General features: G+C 36.6%; 1 protein-coding gene across 1 annotated transcript in view; it reads right to left on the bottom strand.

The window, feature by feature from the left end:
• The window catches only part of Ccser1 (coiled-coil serine rich protein 1), a 1,108,363-nt gene that overhangs the window by 339,159 nt on the left and 754,866 nt on the right, over nt 1-14,338 (bottom strand). The window contains exon 10 of the mRNA XM_034511175.2: nt 12,532-12,576. Within this exon, the coding sequence (XP_034367066.1) occupies nt 12,532-12,576 (45 nt within the window). The remainder of the gene's footprint in view (nt 1-12,531; nt 12,577-14,338) is intronic.

Raw genomic sequence — 14,338 nt, 5'->3', positions numbered from 1 at the left:
GCCCCCAGAAGCCACCTATTCCTTTCCCTCTCTCCCTGCTTCTATAAGGATGTTCCCCAGCCTGCCCACCCACACCCACCTCTCTGCCTTCCCATTCCCCTACACTGGGGCATTGAGCTTTCACAAGCTTTTTCTCCCACTGATGTCCAACAAGGCCATCCTCTGCTACATATGTGGCTGGAGCCGTGGGTCTCTCCATGTGTAGCCCTTGGTTGGTGGTTTAGTTCCTGGGAGCTCTGGTAGGGGGGAGTCTCATTGGTTGGTATTGTTCTTCCTATGGGATTGCAAACCCCTCCAGCTCCTTCAGTCCTTTCTCTGACTCCTCCATTGGGGACCCTGTGCTCAGTCCAGTGGTTGGCTGAGAGCATCCATCTCTGTTTTTGTCAGGCTCTGGCAGAGCCTCTCAAGAGACAGTTATATCAGGCTACTATCTGCATGCATTTCTTGGTATCCACAATAGTGTCTGGGTTTGGTGACTGTTTATGGGATGGATCCCCAGGTGCTCAATGGATATCCCTGAAAGTTCTGCTGTTTTGTTTTGGTGGTGTTGGGTTTTGGTTTTTTGTTTGTTTGTCTGTTTGTTTGTTTTATTTTGCTTTTTTTGTTTGGTGGTGTTGGGGTTTTTGTTTTTTGTTGTTTGTTTGTTTTGAAACAGGAGCAGTGGCTCTGGAGGAAAGGGGAGGTAGAGGTTAAACTTGGGGGAGTGGAGGGAGTGGAAACTGTAATTTTAATGTAATGTTTGAGAGAAAAAATAAGAAGAAAGATAGATTAGATAGATAGATAGATAGATAGATAGATAGATAGATAGATAGATAGAGACAGACAGACATACATACAGACAGACAGACAGACAAGGTAGATGATAGATAGAGAGAAGGAAACACTCTTGGCTCAGCCCAAGATATGTATTCACACAGATTGGTTACAGCTCTCATCTCATCACTTCCTCTGAGGAAATAGAAACATTTACATTTACACTTCATGAGTTTTTGTCTCTAATTAAGAAGCTAATGACAGCGGGTGTCTCCTGAGGGAAGAAGAGTCAGGGTTTTTTTAGTGTGTCTCCTAGAAGAAGGACCAGTGAAGCCACAGTGTCTAAACTAGAAGTAATATCCTGCTATAGGGTAGAGAAAAGAGGTGATTATGTGGAGAAAGTTACAGGGAAGAAGCTCCAATGGGAAGCAAATAAAGCAGAATGGCTAGAACTAGAGAACAAGAACCAAGAAAATAAATGATTTCTCTTTTCAAATGGCCAAAATAATCTAACTCTAAAAAAATTGACTTTGAAACTATTCATTTTTTGCTGAAATTTTAAGATGATTTTTTATCTCATCAATTAATCATTAAACAAAACAAAATGATACTTGTAGACATGTCACTTCAGTCCATGGTAGCCTCCTACCACACAGGTCTTCTGGATGTCATAACTTCGCTAGGCTGTTGGTCCGATTGAATGGATTTGAGCCTTTCCCAAGTCTCCATGCTGGACTAGGTCAGTGGATAACAGACCACCTCCACTCCTCCTTTTCCTACATCAACAGTCACAGTCATATAAAAGACGGAATATGAAGAGTAAGTGCTTGGGAGAGCTTTACTCCTGAGTACTTGCCTCCACAGAGCCTCAAGATCATGGGCTTCTGAATCTGGGCCTTGTCTCTCAGCCTCTTTTCTTTATTCTAGAAGTTATCCCACAAGCAGCAACCCTGGGTAGTAAGCAGCAATCTGGTCACCAGTTTTGGAAGAGGGAAGTATAAGAAAGTTTGAATCCAGGAGAAGAGAGAAACTAGACATAACTATAGCACAAGAAGCTTTTATGCCACTTCTGGGTTTCTGCTGGAGTAGTCAGCCACGTCATGGAAAACAGATGCTGATATCTGTAAATACGGGCAACTTTCCCAGAGTTGAAAATTTTAAGAACTTTTCTTCTATTCCCCTAATTGGACTGCCTTGTCTGGCTTCAGTGGCCCAGGATGTGCCTGCAATGACTTGATGTGCCAGAGTAGGTTGATACCAGAGGCAGCCTCCCACTTCTCAAAGGAGAAAGGGAGGGGTAAAGGGAGAGAATATCTGTAAGAAGGTGATGGAGAGGAGAGGGGCTGTCAGTGGGATGTAAAATGAATAAATAATAAACGTTTAATCTTTTGTGTTGTATGTGATAGGCGTTAGAAAATAGTTGATTCTAAAGTAGGCAGTCAGGTACTTTCAATTTCATTCAAGATGGCCTCCTTCTTGGTTCTTTTCCTAGCCCTTTGGGTGGTATTTTATTCCAGGAGGTGGTCTTTACAATGTGGTGATTTTAAACCTTCTTCTCTTAAAGCATATAATCATATTTCTTCTTTCACTTAAGTAGAAGGAATGGCAAAATACATTCTAAGTTTGTGACTTACCACACCTAATAAAGTATAAAATACCTAGATACTCCAAGAACTTGGACAAATGCCAGCTCTGTAACATTCCCAGTGGGAAGTATGTTTCTTTGTTCTGTGGAGTGTTACTTCCACCTTTAAAAGACATGTATTAGAGATATGCAATTTTATTTGGTTTTTAACTGAAAATAGATATTTTTCATCCAGTAGACTATGTTTCCTTTTCCCGTTGGTAGTTTACTCTGACTACCAACCCCCTTGCCTTTTAATTCTTAATAAGCAAAGAAATAGTCCTAAGAAAAGGCCTCTATGTTGCATCTTATGTTTCTTCTACTATCTTCAAGTTTTTGTGGGCAAGATGGATGAAAAATAGAGAGCAGATATGAGGTTCTCTCTGATTTTTGGCATCCTCTCAATCCATTTTTTTTATGTCCTCAGGGATGCATGATGAGGAGTCAGATAGCATCAACCTTATGAGAAATTCTAATGGGAAGATACATTTAGTGCTGAAAGCAGCCATTTGTACTCTTTAAAGTGCACACTAATTTCATGGCAAGAAGGTGACTATTCATAATAAGGGACCAAAGATCCCCTCTGAACACCCCAAAATGTTGTCGTGGGTGTTGGAAGCTCATTTGTAGCTTCCTGTGGCTGCCTGTATTTCAAGTCAAATTGTCCCAGCTGGGAACATCTGACGATCTAATATGTTCAGGTAGGTAAGGAGTTAAGCAATTGAGAGAGGGGAGAAAGTTTTTAAAAGCAGCTTAAAACTTCCAAACCTTCAGTCCTCAAACTTCTTGTCACTTAATAGCTAAAAATAAGCCAGCAAAGGATAGCTGACCGGAAGCCAAAGAGAAACTGACATTAAAGAACATGGTGAGATATTTCCTTTCCTAAATTCATATCCTGGGATTAGAGCCTTAAATGATTGAAAAGATAAACCCCACAGTAATAGAATGAAGAACACTGTTTCCTTTTTGGATGACCAAAGTCAGAGGTAAAGTTGCAGTTCCTTGCCCAAGGCTGACTCCTCCCAGAAAGATCGTGGCTTCCATGGCCAGTCAATAAAAGCTACAATCAGCAGGTTCTCTGCCCTTGCATCCTCATTTTCATTCTGCTGGCAATCATCCCCAAGCTTTCTCTGTCTTCTGCTTGCATCTTTGTCTGGGAAGGCAATGTAGGGAGCATTGGAAAGCTCAGGCCCTTGCACTGAAGGATTCAGGTGATTCTCCAGTTCTCTGCTAGCATTTTCTGTGGCAATGCCAGTGAATGTGGTGATGCCCTGAGAAACTGGCATAATGAGATGCAAGAAACGAAGCTTTAAATGTTGGGTCAAAGATTGGCATTCCTTCTTATGCACTCAGTGACCAAAGAGTTCTTTCATATGTTCCCACCTGTTAGCATTTCACAAGGCTGAATAATGCCAGGCTGAGAACTGAGTTTTAAACACATGGTCATTTGGAGGACATTTAAAATAAGGTTTAGTACATGATATATTTGAGGGATAATCAGCACGTAGTGTTGAAAACAATTAATGTTAAAAGATATTATAAGAATGGACACTAACTCAGCCTGAATGATGCACATTATGAGAAGAAATTTGTATACACATAGAGGTTGTTCATGCTCAGAGCAATCAACATGTGAAATCACAGCAAGAATGCAGCCAAGATGAGAAGTCACAGGAAAACCAATGTCAATGGCTCTATAACTAGTATATTTTCATTGTTAAAAACACCCAATAGTTTCATTTTGTTATGGCAGTCTCAATGGACACAGTATACAATAGTAATTTTTCTTAGGCTGATAGTTTGAACACATTTAACATAAGCATCCCTATAAAGTGTTGGAATTTCTTAGAATGTAAAGAATCAGGGTGATATTCAGAGGGAGCTCTCCCTGCTCAGTGGAAAAGGAGATGGGAGATGGGAAGAGGTGCTGTGTGAGGCAAGGACTGGGAGGAGAGGGGCTAGATATTGGAAAATAAAGTGAATAATGAATGAAAAACATACATATTCTGCTATAAGTGATCAGAATTCTCTAGAAAACTAGCACATGGGTAACATAATGATAAACTAGAAGAAGCTTAACATGTGGTAGTATGCTCAGGTTAGTGGCAAAACTAACCATATGTGTTAATTTTATATCAGGCTAATTGAGGACATAGACTAGATAAATGTCAACATGATTTGTGGATAGGATGAAAACAGAATTGACATACCACAAAAATGAAAGCTGAAAAGAGGATAAAAAGAATTAAAGGGCTGTCTTCCAACAGTCAAGAAGGAGAGGATCAGATCTCCAGAGGAGTAAAGCAGTGTGTTTGCATCCAAAGGAATTGAGTATGTTATTCACAAAGCCAAAAATTAAACCTCCACACACAGGGATTACTTATTCCATATGAAAACACACAAAAATAGAAAGGATATTATCCTTCTAAGTTATATATAATACCAAAATAATAATAATATGTAGTGGAATATTTTCCTTGCAAGTTGGGAGGAGCTTAAGTGGGAAATATAAAGAGAGAAAGAGAAGGAGTAAGGAGAGAAAGAGGAGAAAGAGGAGGAGTAAGGAGAGAAAGAGGAGAAAGAGGAGGAGGAGGAGCTGAGGAGAGAGATGTAGGAGCCATGGATGGCCACACAGTACTTGAGTAACAATTTATATCTAGGTTAGTTAACTGGTTAACACTTCCAATTGTGTGGGCATCTTGATATTTGACCATTACCAAATATATAAAGCTATTGGATAATCTTTAACTATTAGAGTCTCATTTCTACCAGGTATCCTACAGGTGGTGGGATGCTCTGGACTCAGCCCAACTTTGTGGAGACAGTATGGAAGATTGGCAGAGCCATTTCCCAAGCTGGCATTTCGTGGGTGACAGGGCCAATGTTCTGGCCCACCTGAGCAGGCGGTCTGAGCCACAGCAACAGCAGAACAGGCAGCTGCTCAGGCCTATCCTAGCCGGGAACATGGTGGCTCCGTAACACAAGACAGATCTGGAATTCTTGGGTGGGGAGGTGGGTGTGGGTGGGTGAGTGGGGGCATCCTCATCAAAGTAGGAGGAGGGGGAATGAGATAGGAGGTTCCTGGGAGGAGGGGGGAATAGGGAAAGTGGATCACATCTGAAATGTAAATAGAATATCCAATAAAAAATTTTAAAAAGACAGATCGGGTACTGCTGTTTTAAATATTAAACTCAACAATAACAAACCTTCTGTATTTTCAAGGTGGCAAGTAGCTTCTACTTGTAATGACAAAGTGAATCACAATATCTGTTATTGTTTACATCTGAATAAAGCCTTCCCTGATGAAGCCTGAACCAGTTCATCCAGATGGCTAACTAGAGTCACCTTTAATACTCTAGACAGGCTTTTGAAATCCTGACTACATTCCCCACTCAGAAACCTAAACAATACTTTAAACATTCCCTTTTATTGCTTTTGGGTCCTACTGAATTTAGCTTTCTTTATTTGATCAATGATTTAGACATTTATTTTGTTTTTTGCACTTGTGGCACTTTCTGAAATCAATGGTCAGCTATCATGGTGTTACTGTGGGGTGCACTTAGAACCCATGCCTCGAGCCCTTCTATTTGATTTAAGTTTTTCTCAGGTCTTTTAAGTCTCCCAGACAGTGAGGTAAATCTAGTAGAGCATAAACTATCACTGCCTTTCAATAGCAAAATTGCTGCTCCCAGGATTGAAGATGCTTTACATAATCAACAAAGAAAATTATCTTCCATTGAAACCCTGTTCTGTTGCTTAAAACTTCACTGTTGACCTGTTATATGACCCTCCTTATGATTCTAATCTAAAACTCAGGACACAGAAGCTGTTGTCAGACTGATACCCTTTAGAGAACTGAGTGTTGATAACCCTTCAAAAACCCCCTAAGTGTTTCCCAGTGTTGTCTTTCTTTCACAGAGTTTCATTTTATCTGAATGCAAATTATTTGTTTGGTTTCCTGTTTGGTTCTTTAGATCAAATTCCTGCTTTTGCAGCATGTCAACTCATATGTATGATTCAAAATGGAATAATTCCACTTAGTATAACATGAAACTGTTCTATAATTTTCAGGAATATATTTATTTGAACATAACTTCAAATTTTGCCTAATAAACTTGAATTTAAATTATTGCTTAAGCTTGTTTTTAAATGCTTTTATGCATGTGTGGCCAAGTGTGTGTGAGTGCATGTGTCCATGTATGTGTCTGTGTGTGTAAGTGTATCTATGTGTCTATGTGTGTGTGTGTGTGTGATAGTTTTCTTACACTTACATCTCTTAGCTAGGCCTGGGCCATTTTGAATTTTTCTTTACTTTGGCTAACTAATGATAGTTTCCTAAAGCCACAGTAATCCTCATCCTGGTCTTGCTTTCCTGCATCCCTGACATTAGATTGCAGACTGAGATACTGGCTGGTCATATGCAATTGTGTACCATCACTTTTCATTCATTTGATCACTAACCACCATTCTTCATTTACTCCTAGAAATGGCCAATCTTACCCCCCAAAGAATCGTTCATTTGCTTTCCTGCCCCTGCTTCTGCCTATAAGCATCCCAAGTTTGTGAGCAAAGATCTCTGATTCTTTAAAGGGTCCCCATTGCATTTCACACCAACAAATATCCACATCATTATTTGTCTTCACTTCTCCTTAACTTGTCAAAGATGCATTCCTCCTCCCATGTGATGACTTCTAAAGCTTCCCCCCTCCATCCTTTTTGTTTCTTGGGGAAATACTTCTGCCACTGTTATTGCACACTTTGTAATTAGTTAGACCATGATTTGTGGCACTTCTTGTTTTCTGTCTGAGATATAACTAAAACTGTGTCTGTGGCTTCTTACTATTTGACAAATATAAGTATTATAAGTTTACTTTGGCTTGATGGGCATATTCATTTGCTTGGTTTCTTTGAAGGTCATTGAAGATAAGAATAAGAACAAGAACCAGAACAGAAGAGTATTTCATAGTACAGAGTAAAAATACTCCCAGAATGTGGAAAGTGTGAGTGTGTGGCTCAAACCTCATTATCCCAGAGACTTTAGATTTTGCCCTCCAAATCATGGTCCTCAGAAAGATGAATCTTTATTCTGTACTATAAGAAGAAGAAGGGAATGAAGGAATTGTTCAGGTTAATTGATATATTCCACATTGGTTTTGATGACTTGTTTGGAATTTGTCATCTCAAACCCAATTTAAAGTATGAAAACCATCTTTGAGGTATGTTTAGTTTCTGAAACCCTGATTCTGATGGCTTAGGCAAGTCCATGTGGATAATAAAATATCCTAACAGGTAAGGTTATTGGTTGCTTTCTACAATTTGATAGTAACGCACAGGGTGTTTTTGCTAAAAATAATTCTCACATTATCATGAACATAACAGTTAAGATGGTGCCCAACTAGAACTTTACCCCTATTCATGTGCTTGAGGGTACTCTGAATACTACCAGAGAAAAGTTGTGATAACCAATATCATCCAGTTACAAATGATCAGCCAACAACAACAATCCTGCAAGATATATTGGTGGGACAGTGCGAAAATATGGAAGAAATAAACCAGTATTTTATTGGATTTAAAGCTCTCTTGATGAGATCGAACCCATACCTATTATTACTAAATCAGCCAAGAACATATTACTATATAGTTCCAGGGGTAATCCTACCACTAATATTCTTAGAAAGGAACATAGGGAAAAAGGGCTCCTAATGACATATATAATGACTCACTCAGTGCTCATCACAAAATCTTCTTGAAGGAGATGAAAATAACACATGAATCCAAAACTAGACAATATGCAGAAAGTAAAAGACTTTAGAGTACTCAGTTGTAAATGCAATGTTTTTGTCAAATTCTTCCTCTTGAAGCTCAGAGATTTATGTTGAAGGGGCAGGGGTAGACAGACTGTAAGAGCCAGAAGTGGAAGATGACTCAAGGAAACAATCTCTTCTATATGTAAAAAGAATGATACATATATAAACTCACAGACAAGTAAGGCAGCATGTACAAGATCTACAAAGATTGGTGTAATACAAAACTACTGAAATCAGAATTGTACACAAAATCCTACTCCTAACCCATAAGTAATTTCCAACTGATAATTTCAGAGAAAGGCAGAATCCATTTTGCTCAACTGAAGTGTCATTGGGTATATCAAACAAATTCCAGGAAAGCCATCGCTTAAATAAAATATTGATTAGTAAGCATAATTACTTCTCATTTTTTAAAAATTTTCTGTTTAAAGGAGAAAAACATTTTACAAAATCCTAATTGAAGTCATAACATAAATCAAGTAAATCTTACTGTCAAGAATAATGAAGCATTAAAAAATAGTTTAAGAAAAAAATGGAAGGATAGGAGTTGGAGAGATAACTCAGCAGTTAAGAGCACTTACTGATCTCTCAGAAAATGCAAGCTGAGATCAAGATGGCTTAGCAGGTAAGGGTGCTTGACACCAGAGTTATTTTATCCATGGCATGACATGGTAGAGAGCTAATCCCATAGGCTGTTCTCAGGCATGTACCATAGCAAACACAATCTCACATAGATGTGAACACATACATACTAAATAAATAAATGTAATTTAAAATATAAAAATCAAATAAGAATTTAAATTTTAATACATTTTGATAATTAAATAATAAAGAGTCCAGGAAAGTGTAAGTTCATTTTATTTATTTATTGAAAACACAGGCCTGTCACATACTATGAAGAACAATATCACTATTATAATATATATATAATATAACTATTATATATATATATATATATAATATATATATATAATATAACAAATCTCATTGTTTCCTTTGTTTTAATTGCTTAATTCTTAAAGTCTATAAGTTATTTTTCCTATTTTTTCTGCCATATCAATAGAAAACAATTAGGATCAATATATAAAAATAAATGCTAATCTTGAAGGTTTTCTTGAAGGAGGTTTTCTGTTTAAACAGTGCTATTAAAGACATATATACATAGTCACGAATTGATACAAAATATTAAATCTTAAGAGAAAACTAAAAATTATATCCAAGGCTCAGAGGTCATTGAGTAAAAGAGAGAGGAAGGAGTGTAAAAGGCAGATGTGGCTGACCACATGAGAATCATGTCTTCTGGACACAGCCAACAGTGCAGCTTATCATAATAATGCTCAGAGGATGGGGCATCACTTACAAAACCTGTACAAGAACACCACAGACTAGATCCCAGAGGGTGATAAGAGACATGGAGATATTAATAACTGCTTGGTGCAGAAAGAGGGAAAATTAGTTTACCCTGGTAAGTTGACCATCCTCCAGAGAAAGGGCAAACATCCAATATTTGGACAGAATTGGTCTTCATATGAAAAAAAAAACAACCAAAACAAAACAAAGCAAAATACCCTAAGAACACAAAAGCCATGTAGATATCACAGTGACAGAAAGTCTTGGGAGAGGTGGAGGAGGGGTGAATAAGATCAAAATATGTATGAAACTCTCCAAGAGCTAATAAAGATATGGTTTCTTTCCTTAGTTCAAAATTACATAAGACATCAGGTTCTTGAGGACACTGCTGCCCTGGCACATGGGCTGACACTTTCTTCTATAACTTTTCATAATGTTGTTCTATTCTTAGAAGCCAAAGGTTTATTTGTTTTTTAATTTAGTTTTTAATCTTTTCTTTTACAGTCCAGACTTTATTATCCTCCTGTCAACCCTCCAACTATTCCACATATGAAAATGATTCTTTCCATTAGCCTGACAGACATTTAAAAATTAGCAAAAAATATATAACTTAATTAAAAATACCTGACAATGCATTATCTGCTTAATGCTTATCATTAAAACACAAATGGAAATAAATCTATGCGACTTTTTCATGCTAATTATAGTCATACAGACAAATTATTGCAACATTTAAAATAGAATTTATTTTATTTTCTGAATTTCTTCCTCTGGGATAGGTTTTAATTTAAAACAGAAATGTGTAATTTTTCAAGACATGAACAGTGCAAAGCTATGTTAGCCTAATGACAAAGACATTCAAGATATAGTGAAATAATTGGTCATAAGGATATTTCATGCTTAAATAATACTCACCATAAGTAGAACATCAACAGAAAATGTATATTTACAAACTATAATACCTCTTAAAATGGCAGAATACACCTTCTCAAAAAAAACCCTGATAAGAGATAACACTTATTGTGCCTGGTATTTCCATAAAACCAGTGAACAATAAAATAAATGAAAATAAGTTTTCTGAGGGAACTGGTACATCTATATTTTTATCCATGAAGCCTAACTGAAGATTGACCTAATCATCCAATAACAAAAAAAAACTATTGATTGCGTTTTATATACAAAATCCTACTTATTCAATAACCAAAAGACTGAAAACATTTGAGGGCTGTAGATGATATTCTGTGCTGTGTTTGAAATCTGCATTTACCATTTCTACCAATGAATTGGAAACACCTTGTTTCTTTCTTCTGTTAGTATAAAAAGTTCATGAAACTGAGTCCAAGCTGGAAGAGGGAATTTGAGGTCATCTAAATCTGTGTTTTGAGATATGGTCACTGATGTTGGCCTCCAGAAAAAGCCATCTCTTATTTCCTGTGAAGTGAGAAGTGTGGATTTTTGCATGGACAGTAGTGTCCAAATCTGGTCTTCTTGCATGGCTGTTAGCTTTGTAACAGAATTCTCCACTTGCATAAATAGCACATTACTGCCTAGTTCAATTTCCCATGCATGCTCAAGCTGTTGTCATTAAGTCAAGAAATGAATAGAACATTTTCAGTGACATTTCTTAAACCGTCTTATAAATATTTGCCAATTGGTCTTTACTATTGCATGCATCAACACCTATTGGGAATGTCTGTCATTTGAACTTGGATGAAGTAACTCATTTTAAGCAGCATCATTGTAAGTAAAATTTTATCAGTCATGAATGGTTCATAGTGAGATACTGTAAGAGACTATTTGCAGGGCATTAAAAACACCCATGTTAAAATTTAACTGTTCAGGGGTAACAGTGCAATTCTTTGTACCTTGCACACATTATAGAAAAGTCAAGAGTAACCAGAAAGACCCATGTCACTTATATTCTAGAGAGATGATAATTGTATCTTTGTTTACAGATGAGCTACCTCTGACACTGGACAAAATGGTTTCTACCACACATTATCTCTAACTATCTCCAGCTTCTCCAAAATTAGTTATAAGACAGATCACTTTCTAATTCATGGCTAAAGGTGACTTTGAATAGTTAGATAAAATGAAGGCCTCAGATCACCAAGAGACAACCGGAAATAAAGGAGTTATTTAGAATTTTAATTGCCGACATTTGTTTATTTTCTATGTGCAGAGAAAAGAAAGGGTCAAATGGAGAAGTAAAAAATTTTCTTATTTTGTAAGAGAAGAACTCCTCTAGTTTTGCCAATAATTTGTTAGATAACTTCACAGAAAATAGTAATAAATTTTCTACAAGTAAAGTACTGATTTATTGAATCAAGTATTCTTCCCTTCCCATGACTCCCATCGACTTGGAATTCAGAATCAAACTTTCCTACATCAAGAACAGAGACTGTCAGCACTTGTCTTCCCCCTTTGGTTGATGACATAATCATTTATATTATGATGCCATATGGCCACATTTCGACAATGTGAATTCACTGTTTATAATGCATTTGAGGAAATTGGCATTTATTTAAGAAGTTTAGTGTGACCAGAACACATTTGTACATATCTCGTCCTGACATGAATTCTGCTAATTCCTCAGTAGGCATTTACCATAGTATGTTGCAAGTTTTGCTGAAAAGGCTTTGCTGAGCCCTCTGAGAGACATGCTGTTGCAGAATCCCATTTCAATAGAAAACCTTCCTTCCCAAGATGAGCAGTATTTTCTTCAACTTCAAAGAAGTAAACTTATGTCTACTTACCTAAATAATATGTTTATTTAAACATATGTACAACATGTTTTCACCAGAATGAATGGAAATATGAGAAAGTATATGCATACATATATGTATATATACTCATACATATATGTATATATGTGTGTATGTATTTATATATATGTTCACACATATATTTAATATATCAATGTCCTTAGTCGCAGACATCAAGCCACCACAACAATGTTCTTTCCTTCCCTCTCCTTTTACCCTTATACTTTCTTACCTCTCTCCCTCCTTGTACAGCCTCCAGTCGTTTCAGGCTTAAACCCTGGAAGAAAATAAATAAGTATAATACATGACTATACACAAGGAATCAACTCATAATTGGTACTATCACAAGAACACTGTAGTAAAGGAAAGTACTCAGGATTTAGTGATCACAAAGAAATTCCCTTCTCTGGTGTTATGTTTTCCTGAGAAGAAGGAAATGCAAGCCTAGCCAAATACACACTATGCTTTCAAGAAAGAATGTTTAACTTGTTTAATAACAAGCTAATTTCAAAATGAGATTGTGACACAAGATGGAAAAGAGACTTATTGGTTGTTCATCTGCTATCTATTTAGCTGCCTATTATGTATCTATCTATCATCTATCTATCTATCTATCTATCTATCCATCCATATCATGATTATTTGCAATCTATCTTCATTGAGTCAATGAAACTTAATAAGGGAATATATCAGAAGATTGATTTATTGTCAAAACCAAGTGATATATTTAATTTCTGAAGCAATCCCTGCAGTTGGTACTTACCTTGAAGAAATGAAGTGAAAGTCACATTACTCTTAGCTATAACAACAAGTAATGCTACAATACTCAATTTCTTTCACATTTTCTCATCTTTTTTCCTAACTTTTCCCCTTCTTTCTTTTTTATCTTACAATGTGCATTTGTTAAGTGATTAGTCTGATTAAAGAATTTCATTAGACATTGGAAATTATATATATATATATATATATATATATATATATATATATATATATTATTACAATATTACATGATTATGCCAAATAAATGTGAAGACCAACTTCAAGAGATTGTGTCCTAAATGTAATTCTCTAGTTATAAGAATGAGGCCTGTAATAGACATCTGCCTAGACCTCAGCATGGAATGACATTGAACATCTTCTAGGTTGGAAAGGGAAGGTATAGATAGAACTCCCTCTTACAGAGACAGTAACTCGTCTGTGTGTGCTACCTGAGCTCCAATAGCCTGGAATCACTGGCATTCACTGCAATGTGGAAGTCCAGGTTCTACCCCAACAGAAGTAGTCCTATGCACTGTGAGGCCTAGAAGCAGGCCTAGAGAGATGGCTCAGCATTTATTAAGAACATGCTGCTCTTGCAGTTTATCTCCTAATAAATGGTCAGATGGCTCACAATCAGCGTTAACTTCAGCTCCCAGATATCTGACTCCATCTTAAGGCCATTGACAACTACTATCAAGTACATATACCCCCACACAGAATTACACAATTTAATAATAAAATTAATATGTTTAAAATGCTGAGAAGCACTTTACTTAAGAAATGCTAGTGCTGTATTTAACATACTTTGACCTGGGCAGAAGAAGAAATAGAAAAAAGACACAAAAGCCGTCTAAATTGTAAGGATTTTCAAGGGAAGTTTGTACTTACTTATACACGTTACTTTGATATTAAAGAGATAAAAATGAGGGCTGATATCATCTCAAAATTCAAACTGACTTCTTTTCATTTTTTTCTTTATAAACAACTGTTCCTCTCAGGGGAAAAACAACTATCAATTCTTGAAGTGATAAATATATTAATTACTCTGATTTGATCATTATACTTTACCTATACATATCAAAACCTCATACTTTATCCAATAAAGTGATATGGGTGTTATATATCATTAAAATATATTAACAAGGGCTGGAGAGACAGCTCAATGTAAATAGTGCTTTTATTTCCTCAGATAATGGGATAAGATAAGAGACATACCCACGTTGTATAAGCATGGCTTGTGCCAAGCCCAAAGCATTTCCTTCTCTGTTCTAACTACCCTT

Source organism: Arvicanthis niloticus, chromosome 9 (genome assembly GCF_011762505.2).
Source record: "Arvicanthis niloticus isolate mArvNil1 chromosome 9, mArvNil1.pat.X, whole genome shotgun sequence".
In the NCBI taxonomy this organism is placed as follows: Eukaryota; Metazoa; Chordata; class Mammalia; order Rodentia; family Muridae; genus Arvicanthis; species Arvicanthis niloticus.
Note: the sequence above shows the minus strand (reverse complement) of the source record. Positions and strands in the feature narration are given on the sequence as shown.